This window comes from Larus michahellis, chromosome 3 (assembly GCF_964199755.1).
Source record: "Larus michahellis chromosome 3, bLarMic1.1, whole genome shotgun sequence".
In the NCBI taxonomy this organism is placed as follows: domain Eukaryota; kingdom Metazoa; phylum Chordata; class Aves; order Charadriiformes; family Laridae; genus Larus; species Larus michahellis.
This window is the reverse complement of record NC_133898.1, coordinates 120,720,641-120,741,533: the sequence shown is the minus strand read 5'-3', so window position 1 is coordinate 120,741,533 and position 20,893 is coordinate 120,720,641. Positions and strand designations below refer to the sequence as shown.

Genomic DNA, 20,893 nt, shown 5'->3' with positions numbered 1-20,893 from the left:
TCTGGTTCCTCAGTCAAAGGACTGAGGTTAAAGAAAAACAACCCAACCAAAACACAAAGCCCTCAGCAGCTGCAGTTAACCTCCATTCTTTCACTTCCTAGTCCTGAGAGGCTGAAAAACCATTGCTCAGCTTAACAAATGGTCTTTGCAGATGGCCAGCACCTTTGAAAAGCAGACCTTTGAGACCATTATGAAACTCCCCTTCCTTTCATCACTGCTTGTTCAGGCTACTCCCTGCTTTCCATGCTTCTAAGACATGTCTCCCCTTCTCTTCTGCGAGAATTAACCATTCTGCGCAAATCATCAGCCTGCTATCCTGCTTCTGGCACCAGGAGTGTTAAACAAATGTGCTTGCCAGGCAAGGGGTGGAATCGCCATCCCTGGAGGTATTTAAAAGATGGGCAGACATGGTGCTCAGGGACATGGTTTAGTGGTGTTTTTGGCAGTGTTAGGTTGCTGGTTGGACTTGATAATCTTAAAGGTCCCTTCCAACCTAGACAATTCTATGATTCTATGATTGATATGCTCATCCTCCTAAGTCTCTGATCCTTACTAGCTGGAGATTAGTGCAAGTCCTCAGACAGGAGATTCAACATCCCTCCAACAGGTTGTAGCATTGCTTGTGCCATAGCTGAATGTTTTTATTCTCTGTATAACTTATCCCTTGGAAGGGTAAATCTGGAGTAGCCTGTCTTTGGCCATTCATCAACCCAGTGTGGTCTAATGGACAGGTCATGGGCCAGATCCAGCTGGCTCCCCCTGCCTTTTCCTTAAGCAACTTATTAATTGCTTGAGCGGCACATGCCTTGGGAACAGCCAAAAGCTCTCACTGCACCCGCAGATGGTCCAGCGGATGGAAATCAAGCCTCTGGTGCAGCCACGGCATGGGAGGTGGGATGAAGTGTGGCTGGGAAAACATCTATGATCTGGTTAGGAGCAAGCAATTAATCGTTACAGCTGCAAATGATGAAGTACACTGCTTTAAGTTTCAACTTTCTCTTAAGCTCAGTCTGCTCTATTTTTGTAATGATGCTCTTTCTTGTGGGAAGCCTTTTGGAGGTGGAAGATTGGCTCTATCCCTAATAATAGGGCCATATCCCTAAGGGATGGGTCCCTGAGCATCTCAGGCATTAAGCTGTGGTTGACGCTGTAATTGATGAACTCCTGACCTACAAAGCTGTGTTTACTCCCAGGCAGACTGCAACATGCAGACACAGAGGCTGAACCTTCGCTTCACGCTCCAACCATGGTGTAACGCCGTCAGGGTTAAGTGGGGCAACTGCAGAGAGGAATTTGGCCAGCTGTTCCATAATTATCTGTAACTGATCGTTGTCATCATCTATAATTATCAAGGCTCCACCCAATCTGCAGCTCAGTGGCACAGCTGACATACCTGCATGAGCCAAGTATCAGGTAGACATGCTAATTGCTTGGCAGAAAATAATTTATTTACTATGCTAACAACACGGGCCTCTCCATAGTACTGGAAATGCTCCGAGGGTAGCTGGCTCCTTGTGAAGAGAGTGGGCTTTTAAGTCATGGGCTACAAAGATCAGATGTAGGAAATCTTGTCGTCCTTCTGTGATCGTATTCAACCAGACCCAGGGGTTCTTTCAAGGCAAATTGAACTTTCTGGTATATGCCATCGCTGACATTCAGCTCCGCAAACGTTCTCATCTACAGAGGACGCGTCCTCCCGTACTGATGAAAGGATGAAAGTAATTACTGGGAAAAAAAAAGTGATTACTGAAAGTAATGCATTGGTCTCAGAAACAAACTCCCTGTGCCGCCTTGGGAAAAAGCCACTGCAACAGTAACTGGCCCTTGTACCATCCCATCAAGAGACTACTAGAAACTTGGTAAACTCGAGTTTACATCAAACTTTGATTTCTGTATCCGTGTACTATTTCCCTTTGGTGGTGGTTCTGAGTACGGTAAGCTAAGTTACAGACACGCATGATAAATTAGTTAATCAAGCACTTCTGGCAGCACCAGCTGAAACCTTTGCTGACTTCCCAAGCTGCAAACCCTTTCAAAGAGCCAAAGTGTAAAGAAATGACAATTACTAGAAGGCAACTCTTCCTTCTTCCCTGAGCAGGTAATGGTCAGGTCCTCAGGCTCCTCCTGTTCACCCTGCCAAGACTCATGGAGCGGCAAGTCCAGGCTGAGGGCTGGGAGGAGGAGACTGACAGAAAGTACAGGACATTTCCCGTTTCCAGCACCCATTTTTAGTCACGAGGAAGCACCGACATACCTGAATTTGCCATGTTAGATGGAGGAAAATGCTGTCTGTTATTTTTAAGACATTTTTATAGCTCCTCAGCTGTATGAAAGCTGATATAAATGAATCATGGCTCTTTAAGTCCAGCAGATTTTGATTCTGTAAATGAATACAAGGATTTTTATTCAGTGTTTGATATTCAGAAGACCTGAGCATACAGCGAGTAACCCAGAAACACAGTCTTCTGCTAATACAAGTTTTACGTCATTCTGTCATACTTTAGCTGCTTGTCTAACCCTGACTTTCTGATCCATCTGTTACGAGTTAAAAGGTTTGGAACTGAGTTCGGTTGACCCTTGCTGGTAAAAGGTAATTCATATTGTTGACAGCAATCAGCTAGAACAAAAAGTACAGAAGCTTGGAACATTACATTAAGAATCCTAAAGTGATGTTGATTAATTCAATAAACAAAAGTAAAATCCAATAACCACAAAACTCATCGCGATACATTTTTATTACTTTCTTATCTCTTTTACAAGAAACCACTGAATCTCTGGATTAGCTTGTTTTCTTCTGGCAGAATCCATCTTGGAGAAAAAGGCTGGTAAAATTTGTTAACGCTGACTTCAGGATATGGAGGATTTCACTGTGTGAGTCACCAACAGGAAAGTTTCCCTCCTGACTAATTTATTTTAGGGTTTTTTTTCCCCTCATTGATATGTTAATGCTTCTGCTTTTACTCCCCTACATTCTTACCTTTTTTAAGGAAGCAAAAAGCCAATCCATGCTCTCAGCCCAGATATTTTCCACATCTTCTGCCCCAGTTCTATTGATTTTTCTAAATGTTGTTGATGGGATCTGGTGTTAGATACTGCTGTATCTATGTAAAGGCATCAGTACATCAGTTTCTTTAGGATGTTGTAAAACCTTGCTCTTTTTTTTTTTTTTATTTAAAATGATTGTTCAGTGTGGAAAATAACCAAGTCTGAGAAGCAAAGTCACACTTCCTCCTTTTTTTTTTATCTTATCATGCAGAGTAGCAGACACACAGATAAAGTTATAGAAAAAAAACGATAGAAGTAGCTTGTTACCGCCCTCACAGTCAAGAGCCTTCCGTTTGGGATGGAAGAGCTCCATGTCCTGCACTGCGCCTTTTATTCCCTGGCAAAGAGACCACTGGACAGGAGACTTGCTTGATGTTCCTATTACTTTCACTAGCCTTTGTGGTGTTGGTCAAATCAGTTCGTCTCACTGTGCCTCAGTTTCCCCAACCCCAAACAGGACAATATTTTCACTGTGAAGTGATACGAACTCTGCCTGTGGAGGTTACGTACAATTACCAGCTCATGGTGTGTTCGTTTCCCCTCACACACACACAGAGCAAATGCTGAAGTAAGACAGCACCTCATCTTTCATAAGCACAGAATCACAGAATGGTGGGGGTTGGAAGGGACCTCTGGAGTTCATCTAGTCCAACCCCCTGCCAGAGCAGGGTCACCCAGAGCAGGTCGCACAGGAACGCGTCCAGGCGGGGTTGGAATGTCTCCAGAGACGGAGACTCCACCGCCTCTCTGGGCAGCCTGTGCCAGGGCTCTGCCAGCCTCAAAGGAAAGAAGTTACTCCTCATGTTTAGGTGGAACTTCCTATGCTCAAGTCTGTGCCCGTTACCTCTTGTCCTGTCCCTGGGCACCACTGAAAAGAGCCTGGCCTCATCCTCCTGACACCCATCCTTTAAGTATTTATAAGCGTTGATAAGAAGCAACCTGGCAGTAGTTCAGTGCACGCAGAGGAGAAGTCACGATTACAGCGTGAGTCTAAACCAACAGCTTTTAGCCAAGGTTAGACTGAAGAATGGCACAAAAGGGAGAGACTCTGTAATTACAAAAATCAGCATAAACAGCCTTAAGTGCTGTATTGTTTTGACATCTTGCTGGGGTTGAACTTAATTTTTTGAAGAAGCTGAAGGAGAATGCAACCTGGCCTGTCTTTTACGTGATCCTAGCTGTTTTGCTGTCACATGTGTTATTATATTATTTTCAAAAATGATTATTCATAACTAATAATTTGTGTTTGATAAATCATTGCCATGACAGAAGTTCAAATCTCCTGTCTAGACATGGATTTTGAAAGACCTAACTAGTTGGGCTAATGAGGAACACTGTGACATCTAAACTCCTTCCCTCCCTACCTGCTGAGAGGGAAGGAGTTAAGTGTCATGCTGGTAAAGGAATTTGAATGTTCTTTTGCAGCTGCTTCTCGCTTGCAGATGAGTGTAGGGCTTTCATGCTTTTACTGTTGTGGAAGTGGAGGATTTGCTCCCGCAATGTCAAGGTCTTTCTGCTATTTGTGAAGAAAAGTTTATCACCAGTACTCTCCGTCTCTCTGAGATTTTGCTCTTGGCTTGTCATGACTGTAAGCTGAGCCCTTCAGAATTTTTCATACATTTAGCCTCACAAATCCTCTCTGAACTAGCAAAAAAGGAGAGAATTAAGGCTCAGAGAGATGGAAGTGTCTTGCCTGAGGTCATCGGGGCTGCTTGTGGCATGGAAGAACCGGAATCATTCACAGAGGGTAGGGCTAAAATCATTAACCTATTCTCTCTTCCCCCAAGTACAGGAAACAATGCAATCATTCCCAAAATACTCTTTTTAATCTTTCCTCTTTTTTTTTGAAGGGAGGAGAAAGTGGAGAGGTTTTTTTATGCCCACTAGATAGTTCCACATCAGCCTATCCTGCTGTGGAAAGCTGCTTTGTGATGTTAAATGACATTCATATTATTCTTCCCAGTATCTTTGTTGTCTGCAGGGTCTAACAAGCAGTGAAGCTCAAGGGAACCGCATCAATTTTTATTCTGAGCCTGGCTGACAAAGATATGAGCACTCAATTAAGATTTCTTTCATCCCATGAAAATAGCCCTGAAGATCTGAGCCTGACATGAGAGCTGCCAGTGATACTAGTGAAGGCAGAGTGCCTGACTGCAAGATCTTAGTTGGAACACTAACCTCGCAAACCATTTGAATTGAGAATGGAATCTAGGTGTTTCCAAGTGGATGGCCTAACTCCAGCGAGAAGCTTCTGCTTTCCCTTCTGACTCACTCTGGTCCTGTGAATTCCTCTTTCACCCAGGGACTGACCAAGAGGAGGGAGAGCCGCTCTCAACTCGGCAGGAACAATGTAATCAATTCAGGCGTGCATGCTGCAGAAACAGTTGGCTCAAGCTTCCCAACGCGCCATCTGTGAGAAAACTGATTTTTTAAATGACTGATTACAACAAAATGCGCATTCCTTTTTTATGTATTTACTTGCGTGCGTGTATATTGATTAAAATTAGTCCGGTTTTGCTACATTAAATCAGAGTGTTGATAATTAAGCATCTGTGCACAGGGCTCAGAACATTAGGAGCACTAAAGAAACAAACAATAGTTTATAATAGCATCGTTAGAGCAGTCTTAGCAGCACTTAAAACATGTTTATTCAAAAATGAAATATGCCCTAAGGAAGAAAAACACCAATTATGGAACACAGGGGATTGGAAATAAAAAGGTCAGTTTTAAAGCCATTAAGTAAATAATTTCAAACATCTCAGCAACAGCTCATGTTTAAAAATAGACTAAGTAGCTAAAACAATAAAATGTGTTAATTGTAAGATCTGGAATATATCAAAAGGACAAGTACAGTTACCTTCATTACCTTCTCATTGCTCAGAGTAAAAAAAACCTCAGTATTAATACTGACATCTTGGTGTATATACACACAGCAAATATTTACAGTTCTGTGAGCATCGCAGATTGGCTGTACGGGGCCAAGAGGGAAATACTTGCAGCTGGGTTACAATAAACTGTGTGCCTGTCTACATCAACAGCTCAGGTCTGCAAAAACCCCTGGCTGCCCTTGCATCAGAGGAAGTTTATAGCTCCAGCTCCATACGGGAACAGGAGATCTGGTGTCCAAGTGGTGGGGCAACCTCCTACCACATACATGTATGAAGGCAGCACTTGGATTTATACATGTTCTTTCTAATTAACACATGTATCTCGCAGCACCTGCAATTTTCAGTGGGACTAATGAAGCATTATTATTATAATACTTGCAAACTTGGACTTTGAGTCACAAAAAAGTAAAGCAAAGCACCTCTTTGGACTCACCTCTTCTGTTTACCCTCTTATCACTTATCCTCTTATCACGTAACACACCATGCTAAAAATTTGACCCAAGGAATTAATGCAAAAGAATAGCAAAACTGTTTAGGCGATTAAGCCCTCTACGGCACTGTCTGAATTTCAGCAAAAGCCACGCGATGTTAATAGTATCTCAAAGCAGGCCAATTCGGGCTCTGATAAGGAGACACCCACTCCGGTTTTTCTTGGAATAACACCACAGCTTTCCCCGCTGGATTCTGGCTGCCTGCTCGGAGATCGCGCGCCGGCTCTTCGCCCCGGCCAACCTCCACCCACGCTGCGTGGGGAGATCTCGGCCAGGGGCCATGCAGAGCGGCACCGGCCCTGACGAGGCTGCGGCGGGAAGAAGTGGCTCGGCCCAACATGGCGGGCGCGGCGGGCCCGGGGCCTCGCCTCAGGTGAGCCCCGCCCCCGCCGCCGCAGGTGAACGACAGGGCTGCCGCGATTGGCCCGCGGCGCCGCCAATCGCCTGTTGCCGCGGCAACGCGTACGCCCTCCCGCGGGCACACACCCCCCCTCGCGCCCCCGCTGTCGGCGGCTGATTGGCCGGCGCGGCGGTGACGCGCGCGCGGGGGATTCACGGCCCTGAGGCGGAGGGGAAGTGACTGGTAGAGGGCGGGCGGCGGGCCTGCAGGCAGGAGGTCAGCGTCGCCGTTGCTGTTGCTGCCGCCGCCACCAGCATGACGTTCAAGCGGAGCCGGGACCGCTTCTACAGCACCCGCTGTTGCGGCTGCTGCCATGTGCGGACCGGCACCATTATCCTGGGCACCTGGTACATGGTGAGAGACCGGCGCGGGGGGCGGCCGGCGCCGCTGAGGGGGCGGTGATTGGGGGGTGGGGGGCGGAGGGGGTGCGCATGCGCGGCAGGTTCGGCCGTTGCCCGGCCGGGGGGTTCGGAGTGAGCAGTGCGCATGCGCCGCCCCTGGGCCCGGGCCGGGGGTGTGTGTTCTGTGTCTATTCCCTTCCTTGAATTGGAGGGGTGGGCATTCTTAAACGTTTCAAACAGTACTGGACGTGTGTCTTTGGTGATGCTATCTCTCGTGGGGGACTGGAATTTGGGGTGTGTTGAGAATAGAATGGCAGGACGCGGTTCCCCTGAGTACCTCTGAGAGGACGGTGGAGGTCTTCAAAGCGAGCACGGCTTCTGCTTGTTGAAGAGCTTGGTGGGAAGTGAAGTGCCTGGTCATTCGGTACTTCTCAACACCGTGGTTGGGGAGCAATAGAAGCAGGTTTATTTTCCAAAATACTTCTTGTTTTCAAGACCGGTGGGTGCTTTTTCTCCGAAAAAGAGTTTAGTGGTGAAGCTGAAACATTAGAGATAGTTTTGAAATAAAGTAGAAATGTGAAAACAGCATCAGCAAGTTAAGGCCTGGATCCTTAACTTCCCTTAATTCCCTTAAAGGGGAACTGAGTTCTACTTTATTTAAGTCATTTCCTCATCTTTCCTTCCCCTTACCCTCATGGGCAGTAAAAATGTGAGGATAGTTTAAAAATGTTGCATCATAGCTTGTCTGTTCTCCTGAAGCTGTAACCAAAGCCTGTGTTCTTACCCTTCCCCAGATCGTAAAAATAGAGAATGCTAAATTTTTATGCCTTGATGTGAAGGAGCCATGGACAGAAACTGCTTTTACAGGCATGAGGATTAAGTTTGGAGAGTTTATGGTTTACCTTCAGCAAGTACAGGGAGATCTTGATCTTTTTTCATCTTAGTCCTTCCATGGACAAAAAAAAAAGTACAGAGAAAGAATAAAGTGTCAGGAGAGAGGAATGGAAGAGAAAGCAAGGTAGGGGAGTAGGAATTGTAAGAAAACTCTAGGAAAGGGATACTTTATTATTTTTCAAAAAGAAATTGAAAAAAATAATGTCTTGGTGTTGATTAAGTTCTACTGTTAGTTCTACGTGTCAAATAGAAAAGTAAGGTCTGTTGCAGTAATGAACATCAGACTTGTTCTGGAAACCTGCAAAACTTCCAGAAGTTTTACCCCATACTAATAGAGGGAGATCAAGAACGTGCTTCTGGTACCCCAAGTGAAAGCATAAATTGTTAACAGTAAGGAAATGCTCGTCCTTGTTATGGAACAAACACACCTCACTGCCTTCCCCACTTTCGTTTCCTGCTCACGGGAGTATCTAGAAACCCAGGAACTTGTCAGGGACGTGCTTTCCCCGGCCACAGACCCAGTAGTGCTTCCAGCGTCTACCTCTCTTGCTGTGCTTCCGTTTCATCTTGTTGCCTGGATGTATCACCTCCTCCTCCTGTCTGAATCTTTGCAAATAGTAGTGCTTGTGGCTGGTGAAGAGTACGCTGGTCATTGATGAGGCTGATGGCTTCAGAGGCGGAGTGGTGTCTAAGGCAAAGTGTTCCTTTGGTCTCATGTAACTGCTACAGATTCAGTGGCTGGAGGCGTCCAGAGGGAAAAATATAGATGAGCTCAGGGTAGTAGGGTGCATGCAAAGTACTTCATCGCTGTGGTTTTCTATAAACTGTATCAAACACTGCTAAATTATGCATTGAGAGTTTTTACCCATTTCTTCCCAGCTGTCAGGTGGGAAAAGGTGATAACTCTTTTAAGTCTGACAACTGTTACCTGTTTGAGCTGAAATAAAGTCTTACCATGAAGTCTTAGGTGGTCTTGCCTAATGCTTTAAATCAGAATTCAACTATAATTCATACCTTTTGAAGGCAAAGTACAATTTGGACAGTGAAAATTGAACTTATCTTTCTGCTGACAAATTTTAAAAAAATAAAACAAATGGCCTAGGGTATGTCATGTTGTTTAGACATGTTAATTAATGGACCATTTAAGGATATCACTAACTTCAGTCTTTCAGACACTAGCTTGTGATAAGTATTTCAAAATCAATTTAATAATCTGTGCTTGTAAGTTACCGTGGGACAAACAGTAATAACTTTTTGCGTGGGTGAGTTTTCTTGTTTGGTTCATTTAGTTTCGCATGGCTTTTTTTGCGAGGGAGGTAGATTTTTGGTGGGGGGAGAAGGCTTAGTTCAACAATAACTTTGTGTTACTGAAAATCTTGGTCAGCCTGTATTTACTGGATGCACCGTGTTCTCGTGCTGTGCAGCCCTGAAGGAATTTGATACCAAACATAAAATGGAGTCTTGTAGCAATCTACTCCAGATGTTTTAGTAAGATAAGAGTTTTGGCTATTTAATACATGTGCGTTATTCTTATGTAACCATTTATTTAGGCATTTTCCTATTCCTTGCTTATTTGTACACTCTTAAAAGCTTGCATCTAATTAACTGATCTCACTAAAACAGTTATATCACTGTCCTTGTGTACTCGTGTGAGTCTAGAGAGAACAGGGACGTTATCTTCTAAAATGTCTGCTATGCTCAAACTGTATCTTTTAAGCATGCTTCGGTCCCTACGCTGATGCTGTTTCTGATAAGTAGATAAAACTGTATTTGCAAAAAGATGAGTTAAGAGCATTTCTAGCGGACTCGTTCTTGAGTTCCGGTACTAATATAGTTTGCTTTACTCTGCAACACACCCACTACTGTTCTGTGTAGGAAGGAAAAAAGAAACCTCCTATTCCCAGCTCCATAGCTGCAAACGTGTGGCTTTGAAGTTTGTTTCTTCCTGTAGACTTTCATATTAGGTACAGCGCTTTCCAGAAACCGGAAGCGGGAGCACTGCCCTGGCAAAAATCAGATCAGAGTTCAATAAACAGGCTAAAAGTAATAGCATTGTTTTGGAGGGAGTGGTTGTTTCGTTCTGGCAGCAAACTTCAGCAACGGAGTCAAAATGATGCAATTGCTACTGGTTAGCAGGAGGGCCAGGGTGATCTCTGCAGGCGTTTGTTCACTGAACAAGGCTTCCTGAAACAAAGGAATGTAACTGGTCTCAATCTAATCTTGACAGTGCTAGAAGCTCTGAAATGCCCTGTTTAAAATTATTATTTTTCGGGGTTTATTATTTCAGTATAATAAAAAAACCAAAACAAACCCCCCATCTTGGTTTGTTTCTTCGGGACCATGTTGAAGGAAAAAATACTGGAAAAGTGAGAGGAAGATGAGAAAGTGCAGTAGTGCAAGGCAACTTCCCTCTTCTTTCCCACTCATAAGAGGAAATAAGCAACTGAGAAGTAGGAATACTAATTTATGTCCAAGACTTTTAGTCACCCAGGGTGCTTGGGGAAACCTAGACTTCATGTTCAGGCCTCCAGAGAGATGAAGCAATTACATGATTAGGCATTAAATGTATACCATGGAGATAAAACTCACTAATTAAAAAGCTAATGCCTTTCATAGTCCCATGGTCTTTTGAGTTCTGATCATATGGGGAGCTAATATTTCTGTTACGGGTTTGTAATAAATGCAGACTTTCTACTTGAATACAAGCTATTGGATTTTTAAATTTTGATATAAGATATACTGAACTTCCACTAAGCTCAGTTTTCCCAATTTTAAAAGTAAAATACACTTCTTAAACTACTACAAAATTAAACTAAGTTTTTCATCTTAGTGGAACCATCTTTTGAGTAAGAATTTGAACAGGCATTTCGTACTTGTTTTATATTAATTTTTGACTTCCTAAGAGAAAGGACTAGGATGGGGACTGCTGGGATTTCTGAGGTGTTACCTCAGAACAGCGTACCATCCGTTGAGCGCTGGCTTGTCAGTGTTGGTGGGGGTATTTTTGGGGTTGGTGGTTTTAATCCTCAGATTACACTGAGACTTACTTGTGCTATATTTTTTCTGACTCCTTCTCCATGTAGGCCATTTGTGAACATATATTTTATTTGCAGTGAGTATATTCTGTTAAGCTCTGACAATGCCTTGCAATCCAGGCCATTGTCCTGCTGCCAGTCACATTGACTATCAAGTTGAAACAAGCCTTGTGGTCTTGCTGTTATTAAGCTTCTGTGAAAGACGAGTGGTAGTAGTTAGAGTACAAGCTCTGGCTTTGTGCTTGGAGGGACTCCTAATTTGGAATTACTGGTAACTTGTAATTGAAATCCATACGTTGAATATGATGGATTGCTCAGTGCTGTGATACAAATAGCAGTAATGGAGTACTGGAAGCCCTGGGGTGTTAATTGACAGAGATTTGGGTTTGTTCTTGGTTGTTTTGTTTTTTTTTTTTTTTAAGTTAGTATTTTTATTGTCTAGCTGACCCTAATAGATTGGATTTTGAATGTCTTTCTAATTTCCTATTTTTCCTTGTATGCCATTTCAGATTGAGAAAATAAAGCTTTAATACTTCAAACTGCATTCAGTAACTAGCGAAATTACTAAGGACTTTTGTGTGCTAAATTAGGACCATGGATAGTATGAACATAAAGTGACAGATGTAGGATCACAGTCTTGCAATTCCAAGGCATTCAAATTCCTCAGTATTCTATATTAATTCAAGCGCTGCTTGCTCTTTATCTTGAAGCAGATAGCCTATCATGGTAGTTAAACTCAGTGTTGAAGTAATATTATCTTGAGTCCTGAACTTTATCATTATTTAAGTTAAAATGGTGACTGTGTATAAACAATAAATGATTTAGCTATAATTGAACATGTCTATCTGTCTTTTGTGAAGTAGAAATCAATGTTTCAACTGCCAGAGATCTGAACCTTGACATAGGCTTTTTAGAACAAGTATAGAGCAGGAAGTTATTTTCCAAAGTACACGCTGAAACGCCTGGTTCAGTCACACAGAGGAGGAAATAGGCTTGAAAATACATTGAAAGCAGAAAGCCAGAGTAGAGAAGGACCAAACAGGAGTGGTGAGAGAATACAGTATTCTATACGTTTGAACAATGGTGAAGCAAAATAAAAGACTTAAGACAAGTGGCAGATGAGCAACATGACAGTTTGCCCTGTGGGAAGTCCTTGCAAGGAGGAAAATATGCTCATTTCAAGGCTGAAAATACTGGTGGCTAAACTTAGTTCTTTACTGCCAGCTGTACTAGTTATTATATTTTACGTTCCAAGGCATGAAATGGGGGATGCAAGTGTCTGAAAGTAGGTGGAATTTCTAATAAGTTTGTATAATAGATGATCGCATGATAGCATTTCTACAAAACGATCAGCTTGGATTTCACTAAAGGGTTCCATTTAGTAGAAAGTATAAGCAAGCTTATCACCATGATATCTCTAAACCCTAGGGAAAAAAAAAAAAGAACCCAACAAAACCCTTTATAAAAAAGAAGGCTTGTAGGAACTGTGAGTCTTAAAAGTTAAAACTCCTTTTAAATGTTCAGAAGCTTTTTTCCTTACTGAAAACATCAGTGATTGTGCGTAGACTTGCCACTATTCTATCATTGACCCCTGGAACCAGGCCAATAAAAGAAGAAATATCTGGTGGATATTCTTAAGTTGTGAGAAACTGCAAACCAGTCTGTTTTTTTTCTTTTGAGGCTAATTGTAAAAGATCCTGCTGGTGCTGGTGACCGTACTGAATACTGATTGGAAAAGGACTGCAGCTTGAAAATACCATCATGGCTCTTTTTTTTTTATGCAGCCTTTTTCTTTGGCCCGTCTCTCCAGATATTAGTAATAGGAACTATGCCCTTGTAAATCTTGAGTAGGTTATAAATGCTGTGAAGGCAATTTTGCAGAGGCTTAAACTACTTTTTACTCTTTGAGCTCTTACTGAAAGCGTTTCTGGTATGTACCAAAATGGGGAAACAGAAGTAGTCTTCAGTGGCAGGGTAAGTGAGGAGGAGGACCGGTAAGCACATAGCCAATGCTGAATGCTTACAAAATTTTGGGGCTCAATCTTCGTGTGAGATTTCTTTACACCTGTGTCTGTGTAACCTTTCTGATAAGGACTGATGAGGTTTTAATAAATGCTCTAGGAAGGAGAGGGAGCCAGTTCTGCCCTGCTTGTATTAAAACTGTAACATGGGAGAAACCAAGCAGCAAGCTCCATTTGAGGATTAGAGCTGTAATGGAAGTTTCCCTCATACTCAGTATTTACTGTGTGATGCTTATGCATCCCCTTCTATTGCTTCCCTCCCAGCACTATTTGAAAGAGTAGGGTGCAGTACCTTATTTGTGCATTAAATTAATTCTGTCTTTAAATTTGTTGTAGAAAGCAGAAACTCTTTCCAAATGTTCCTCATTGTGTCTGTTGTCGTACCTTTTCCTTCCTGGCCTCTCTTAACTGTTTCCAGTTTTCCAGCTCACGAATCTGTGCATTCGTCATGCAGCATTGGTTTCATTATGTCATTTGAATCCTTACAAACCCTATTCATCCTCTTGATTTGCAAAGTTATTTAGTGGTTATTCGTTAAAACTAGCAAGTGCCCAGTGCTCTCCTGGTTTGGTGGGGTTTTTTTTGTAGTTGTTTAACTAAATCAACTTGAAATTTAATCATAACTTGGGTTCTTTTTTCCTTTACTTCCACATACAGTCAAAGCAAAGTTTATATCTAACTGAAATAAAAGATTTATTAGTGTGTCCTTAAAAAGATCATAGCTGTTGCAGTATAAATAATCTTTAGGTAACTGTGATCTTTCTCAGGTGGTGAACTTGCTGATGGGCATCTTGCTGACAGTAGAAGTGACTCATCCAAATATAGTGCCAACTGTTGATATCCAGTATGAAGTCATCGGAAATTACTATGCTTCTGAGAGAATGGCTGGTAGGTGCTTAACTCTGCTGTTTGATTAGAAAATAAAACATGTAGTGTCATGGTGCATTTGCCTTACACTAGTGTGCAATATATGCATACAGCTTTTAAATAGGGTCATCTTGTTTTCTGAATTTCCCTTTATTTATTCTGGGATTGAGGTCTTCTACAAGACCTTTATTTAGAAGAATAAAAAAACGTTATGAAATAAAAATAATATTCCATATATTATTCCTAAGCATCTTAAATGATAAGATTTCTAAAGATTTCTTGGCCTTCTAGTGCTTTGAGTGTTTAAGTATTCATGGAACATCTCTAATTCACTTTCTCCATAAACGTTTACTCTCTTTGCCGTGTCAGTAAAACAAAAAGCAGAAAACTATTTTTAAAGGTGGGGGTTTTTTTTGAGTTTTTGGTGATCCTCGTAGATTTAAGGAAAGAGCTTACGGCTGTTGTAGGAGTTTACTAAGAGGAAAACCATGCCATTTTTCTAAGAACAGTGGAAGAACTGGGATGCCAAGTACTTGAGTGAAACCAAAGTATTTATTTGAAATCTGACGTGCAGAAGAAACAGAAGAAAGCAGCATAAGCAGAATGAAACCTACTTGCACTCTTATTATATATGAAGTGTATGATGTGTAGAAGTGTAATCAGTGTCAAACTTTTGTCTGTAATGATGAAGTTTCTTAACTGTAGTATGACATGTAAACTTGTGTGCATTATTTGTTTTTTTTTGTTTTTAAACGTGCAGAAATATGTTGAGTGTGGCACTTATAATGTGTCTTGTCTAAGTCTGTTGTATTACACTAAAATTTAGGGAGGATCACATCCAGTCTGGAGGGAAGATAAATAGTACAGCACAAATCTGGATTTTGAGAGTTCTGGTTTACCCTCTTTGTATTAGTTATTCATGACTTGAGTTGAGGATCTGTCAGTTCTGACCTATGACTGTAACTCATGCTTGTTAGGAATGAAATGAGAGAGGGAACAAGGACCAAATACTTCATAAAGCTAAGATATTAAGTAAAATTACAGCAGATAACCTGTAAAATGTCATATGTTTTGTAGCAAATGTTGGTGTACTTAGTAGCCTTAAGCTTATGACTGAGATGCATCTTTCTCCACTCTTTAGTGGCTTAGATGGCTATCTCATGCTTTTGACTTAGAGATTCTTGTTGGAATACAGGCTAGAGAGTTTTGTGTGCATGAACAGATAACTACGATTTTGATTGTGCGTGTGGATATTGTGAGTAACAAATCCTCAGAAGGAAACCAGGTGTGTTAGTTATTGCCAAGTACTTAGGACTCTCTGATCAACACAATGCATTTCAGACATGGGAGGGCCTCCTTCTTGATGCCATCTGTGTACCTAGATATTATTATCGTGTTCTGAATTGGGTAAATGCTTCTACAGTGTATCTTTTCAAATCAGTTGCAGACTAGGAAGTTAAGATTCTCGGATCATCCGTTTCAAGCACAGGAACCACAATAGTTTGGCTTCAGTTTTGCTAGAAACATTAGCTTACCACTTCTATAGACTCTCAAGCTCATTTCTCTCTCTGTGTTTAAAAATGTAAACTGCTTGCTGCAGGAGAAGGAGTATAATCTAACTCCTGGAAAGCAGCTGTGCTTCTGTCATCAGTAACTGTGATGCACAAGGAGAATCTTTTATCTTTCAGTTTCCATGAGTGTCTTGGATTCTGCTGCCGTTTGGCTTCTGTTCAACTGCCTTTTCTTGTAAATAAGGGGACACCTTCCACCCAGTGATTTCCTGTTTTCCGTAGTGTTACCGAAGGAGCAGTGCGGCTCTCACTGCCAGTGACTGAATTGCATCATCAAACCATTTTAAAGTGTAAAGGCTGATACTGTGCGGGCTTCACTTAAAATTCTTTCCACTTGTAAAGTTAATCACCCACATACTCTTAGCACTGACATGTATTGCAAATCAGCATCATTATGTTGCATTACTATCAAACTATGTCAGGCTTCTAATTGGTATGTCTGAGCTTTATTCAGGCCTTTTGATTAAGGCAGAGGGATTTTTCCAAACGCCTGCTGATTTTTTTGAACCAAATCTTTTCCTATTAGGAGAGGTCTGAGTTACTCAATTCTGCTGCTGCAGGGAAGAAACAGTTGCGTGAGGACAGATCACAGTAATGGATAGAGCTTGTGTACCTGTCAGCTGCAGTGTGACAACTTCAGGAAATGACTGATGCTTATTGTTTTTCTTTTGATGCAGAAAATGCCTGCGTTCTATTTGCTATCTCCCTCCTCATGTTCACAATCAGTGCAATGATGGTGTACGGTGCAATCGCTGTAAGTATATTTATAGTACCTGATTTTAAACTTGCTACTTGAATTTTTAACGAAATACCTTACAGGCTGCTGCCTTTTTTTTTTTTCCTTCTCCTTTTTAGCATCGTGTAGGCTGGCTGATCCCATTTTTCTGTTACCAGCTCTTTGACTTTGTGCTCAGTTGTCTGGTTGCCATCAGTTCTCTAACCTACTTGCCCAGAATCAAGGATTACCTGGATCAGTTGGTAAGTGTTCAGCTCAAGTTGGTATTTTACATTTGAAATTAAACTTTGGCTTAATTGTGTAAGTGACTGAGCTATAGTTCCCTTCCTGTGCATACGAAAGAGGAATTCAGGCTGCAGCAGCCGTAGGGAGTGACTGCTGGGGTGGTTATGAGAATGAGAGCTCATCAGAGGTGGAAGGGCCAAAAGTGTCATTGTTCCCAAAAAGGAAAGCCAGGGAGAGTGAAGAAAGAATTGTGATGGGAGTTGTTGATCCAAACTGTCTCTGCTACGTTTGCACTTGAAACAAAGACGTTCCTAACCTTTAAGCGATGTAGTTCTGTGGCAGGTTTGCTACTGCAGGTGAAAAATGTGTTGACCCTTATTTGGTGGTGGAGGGGAAAAAGCATGTAGGAAAGGATTGATACGATGTGGGGCCCTACAGCATTATGGGATGAAATCTGAGATTCGGAGTCTTCCTTTTTATGTTCTGTATGGGTTTTCTCATTTTGCAACAATACCTTCTAAGGAAACTGTAAATGGAGTTGTCATTAACACTGCTTGTGTTTTAACTGTGAAAAGACTCAATGGAGAAAATGCACTGTCGGTTAACGACACAGGCTCTCTCTGGCTGGTGTTTAGATCTGTTCAAGTAGATGTTAAAAAAATCCTTTTAAAACACATAAACAAAACCAAATTGGATCGGTGTTGGAGAGAGGCTTTGTTACTGTGGGAAGGGGAAGAGGAGTCAGAAGTTTGCAGAAGCTCTTTGTTTTGACTCTTCTAATTTGGGGGACAACTTTTTTCCTTTTTACTCTGCACGTGTATGTTACTGGTTGGACAGACAGGAGGTAATTCATACGAAGTCATGAAAGAGCCATCAAGTAGAGGATCACGAGTACAAATGCTGTGCTGCAGCTGTTGAAAAGGAAATTTAATGGATAACTGTATTAGCGTGTGATTGAGGAAGTGACTAGGGACATAGGGAGTACAAGGCTTCTGTGTCTGTATCCCTCTTCTGTAGTGACCTGTTCTTGCAGGAGAGAGGCAGGATAAATACTGTGCTTTGTGGGAGGACAAAGAAGAAACTAGAGAGAAACGGAACTTCTTGTTGTTTCCGGGGGAGTAGTTTAAGCGAGAGTTTGTTTCATTTGGTGTGAAGTTTGGATGTCCTTCTGTCATATTTGTGACTGTGCAGAGTTCATGCTTATCTCCTCCCTTTCTCTCCCTTCCCTATTTTTATTAACCAGCCGGATTTCCCTTACAAAGATGATCTCCTTGCCTTGGACTCCAGCTGTCTCTTGTTTGTTGTTCTGGTGTTCTTTGCTTTATTTATCATTTTGAAGGTAAGTTAAAGCTTAAGCATATGTCTGTTTCATGAGTTACTATATTAAGGTGCTATCAATCTGAGTTAAATCTCAATGCTGAATTAAGAACTCGGCTGACTTTTTAATGCTGAGTTAAAAACTTCTTTGAGTAGAATTGTTAGGATGTTCAATTACAGTATGATTTAAGTCTTACATTTTGTGTACTGGTGTCTTCAACTAATTTGTTTGTATGCAGTGGGGCATGTTTATGCAGCTCTGCCCTTCCCGAGTAGGAAGTAGGAATGCACAAAGCTTTCAAATAACCATCTTTTTGCATATTTGGAGATCAACTTAATATTTGTAATTAAGCTTGTAGTGAAACAATATTGAGTTGCTGCATACAAATTTTCCAAACAGAACTTTTAAAAATCTCTCGCTGTGCCTAACAAACCAGGGTGCATGTTTTGGAAGGAAGATGATGGAAGGAGGAAATGCATAGGTTAATTCAGAGCTGCATCCTTCTTCCTACTGAAGGGTGGTATTACCAGTTATTTTCTTTTTGAAGATCTAAACAGAGGGGCATTCATTTGAATTACAAAAACTTGTGCAGACAAAGCATATTAGAGAAATGAGTTGATAACATACATTGGCCACGACAGTATTACTTTATTGCATTCAGGTTGAATTTAAGAAAAAAACCTGAAGTAATGAAAAAGTATTTTACTCATTTTCTATGCTTTCCCCAGGAGGAATGTCTGACTGTGGGGAGTGGAAGTCTGATACAGTAGATGATATTTTTGTATTGATTGGGAAATTTGGTATCTTGTGTATACCACGTGCTAACTTGCCCATGAGAAATTCAGAGGGAAGAATGTTATACAGATTGATAATAAAAAAATCTAATCCTCATCAGAGCATGACAATATGACTTTCTACAGCAGTTAATGTTGACTTGAAGTCCAGGCTATTTTGTTTACCATTCTCTTCTTGCCGTCCCGGTTCCGTGTTTGTGCCCTCTCCTTCACACTGGGAGTTGCACAAATAGTAATGCTAACTCAGGGATGAGTGGGATTGTGCCATTGGCCTCTCCTTCTCCTCTTCTTCCTGGCAAGTCTGGACTGAGATGCATAGAAGCATAAGCCAGTCGGGGATTAATGGGATTAGAACTGCTGAGGCAGAGATAAGAGAGAGAAGTTGAATGGATCTGTGAATTCTTTCGCTAAAACCTGTGTGGTTCATCCTCTCTGAGTCACTATGGTAGCAAAGCTACGTGGGGAACAACGTAGGTGTGTGGCTGAATCTGGGAGATAGCAACCATTCCTCAGATATGTATCGACTAAGTTGGTTTATGCTCCGTCTTGTCATATGAATGTAATCCAGTGTCTCATTTCTGAATCAGCTAACGCATATGAGATCTTTAAAATGAGAAATCTCTCTTCTTTCAGGCATATCTAATTAACTGTGTATGGAACTGCTATAAATATATCACCAACAGAAATTTGCCAGAGATAGCTGTGTACCCTGCTTTTGAAGCTCCTCCACAGGTAAAACCTCTTTTTGAGATGAAAGGAACCAGTATCGTTTGATTTTCAAGCAGAAAACCACCATACCCGTATGTGTTCACAAGCCTTGTCCAGCTTTCTAAACACTGGGCAGATTAAAAAAGTTAAAGCAGCTAATGTTACGGTGGATTATTTCTTAGTTACGTTCTTATAAGTGCATAAAATAGGAGGTTTTGTAGAGAAAAGTCTTTGAGTGTTTTTCTTGTAGTAGAGTGAAGCTTTCTGGTTGCGCCAGTCAAAACCTTCCTCGCTGCTTTGCAAAACCAAGAGACGGTGGGGTGGAGTGAATGAGCTGGGGTTAGGTTCAGCAGCCCAGCAAACTACTGTCGCACCTTCTTTCACTTCCTCACTGTAGCTGTCTAGAAACAGCAGTAAGTTCTTCTTAGAAACATTTGCCTGCAACAGAGGATTAAGTTGCGTGTATGGCTTTATTCTGTCTCGTTTTGCGTTTTTTTTTCTTTCTAAACCTTCTGCATTAATCTCTTCAAAATGTCTTCTTTTTAGTATGTTCTGCCCACCTATGAAATGGCAGTGAAGATGCCTGAGAAGGAACCTCCACCTCCTTACATACCTGCCTGAAGCAATTTTTATGTTAATTAACATCTGTACCAGCTTCCTGGGGGTTTTGTCTTTTAATCTTGCAAAACTGCTTAAGTAATAGAAATATTCAGGGCTTTAGGAGTAAACTGTTCTGTTTAAAATACGTTTGATATAAACTTACTAAGCAAAACACATCTGGGAGTGATTTTGTTTGCTTTAATTTTTGTTCTCCTTAATGCTCTTAAACATTTTATCGCCTTGGGGCCTTATACTGCAAGAACTTATGCATGTGACTAACTTGTGGCTTTTAATAATTCCAACTGAGCCAACCTATGATTGAAGTTAGCTACAATTATAAGCATCTGCAGGATCGTGCCCTTAATTTATATTAATTTTTTTGTAAAGTAGTTCATAAAGACAATCTGATCGTGCAGCAAAATGACAGTTTGCCTTTATCCATTTTTTGGAGAGGGAGGGGGTTTGAATGTGGTATATACGTGACTTTTTTACTTTGCACTTTTCTCATATGTTATCTTACCTTTATTGTGGTTTTTTTTTTTTTGGTTATCCTATGTCTTGAAACATAGTATTTTTCCAGAAGAAGCGAGGGTGGCACAGGATCTGTATTACAATGTGCTGTGAATGCAAGAAAAATAAATAGAAATGTGGAAGATGGTTGCATGCTTCTAATCTTATACGTATTTTCCTCTTTGTGATAAATGATACTTAAATAAATCTTTTACGAAATGTTTACCTGTAGCCTTGGTTCGTCTGTTTGTTGGGGTTTTTTCAGCGTACTGCATATAGTTTCGCATACATGCAGCGTAGCGAACTCTGGTTTCTTACAAGTTGTTTAGTGGTTCATCACTGTTCTTCAGCGAAAGGCCTCCCGTGGGCGGAGACCATGGATTCCCTTTAATGTATAAGCTTGTATTGCAGCCTTCGCAGTTCTGCTTGTCTGGTTGCTACTTACGCAT

At 41.4% G+C, this 20,893-nt stretch overlaps 1 protein-coding gene and 1 long non-coding RNA gene across 5 annotated transcripts; one reads left to right on the top strand and one right to left on the bottom strand.

Moving 5' to 3' along the window:
• Positions 1-1,432: 1,432 nt before the first annotated feature.
• Positions 1,433-6,583, bottom strand: LOC141741361 (uncharacterized). Of its 4 annotated transcripts, none has more exons than XR_012586354.1 (5): positions 6,367-6,583; positions 5,224-5,455; positions 2,978-4,093; positions 2,255-2,380; positions 1,433-1,725 (listed from the first exon to the last, which is right to left on the bottom strand). It is a non-coding gene; the product is annotated as an uncharacterized LOC141741361 (long non-coding RNA). The 4 variants fall into 4 exon arrangements; XR_012586356.1 differs by having other exon boundaries at positions 2,978-3,101; XR_012586355.1 differs by lacking the exon at positions 2,978-4,093 and having other exon boundaries at positions 5,224-5,466.
• Positions 6,584-6,966: 383 nt separating this feature from the next.
• On the top strand, positions 6,967-20,669 carry LAPTM4A (lysosomal protein transmembrane 4 alpha). The gene is made up of 7 exons (XM_074581923.1): positions 6,967-7,178; positions 13,883-14,003; positions 16,231-16,307; positions 16,409-16,531; positions 17,758-17,853; positions 19,260-19,358; positions 19,881-20,669. Exons 1-7 carry the CDS (start codon positions 7,080-7,082, stop codon positions 19,953-19,955), a joined length of 690 nt encoding a protein of 229 aa, XP_074438024.1. The 5' UTR covers positions 6,967-7,079; the 3' UTR covers positions 19,956-20,669.
• The last annotated feature ends 224 nt before the right edge of the window (positions 20,670-20,893 follow it).

Bases quoted from the DNA above. Each gene is read 5' to 3' on its own strand.
- LAPTM4A (XM_074581923.1), top strand. From the start codon at position 7,080: ATGACGTTCAAGCGGAGCCGGGACCGCTTCTACAGCACCCGCTGTTGC. The intron at 14,004-16,230 runs GTAGGTGCTTAA...CTTTTGATGCAG, and splicing joins TGCTTCTGAGAGAATGGCTG to AAAATGCCTGCGTTCTATTT. The intron at 17,854-19,259 runs GTAAGTTAAAGC...CTCTTCTTTCAG, and splicing joins CTTTATTTATCATTTTGAAG to GCATATCTAATTAACTGTGT.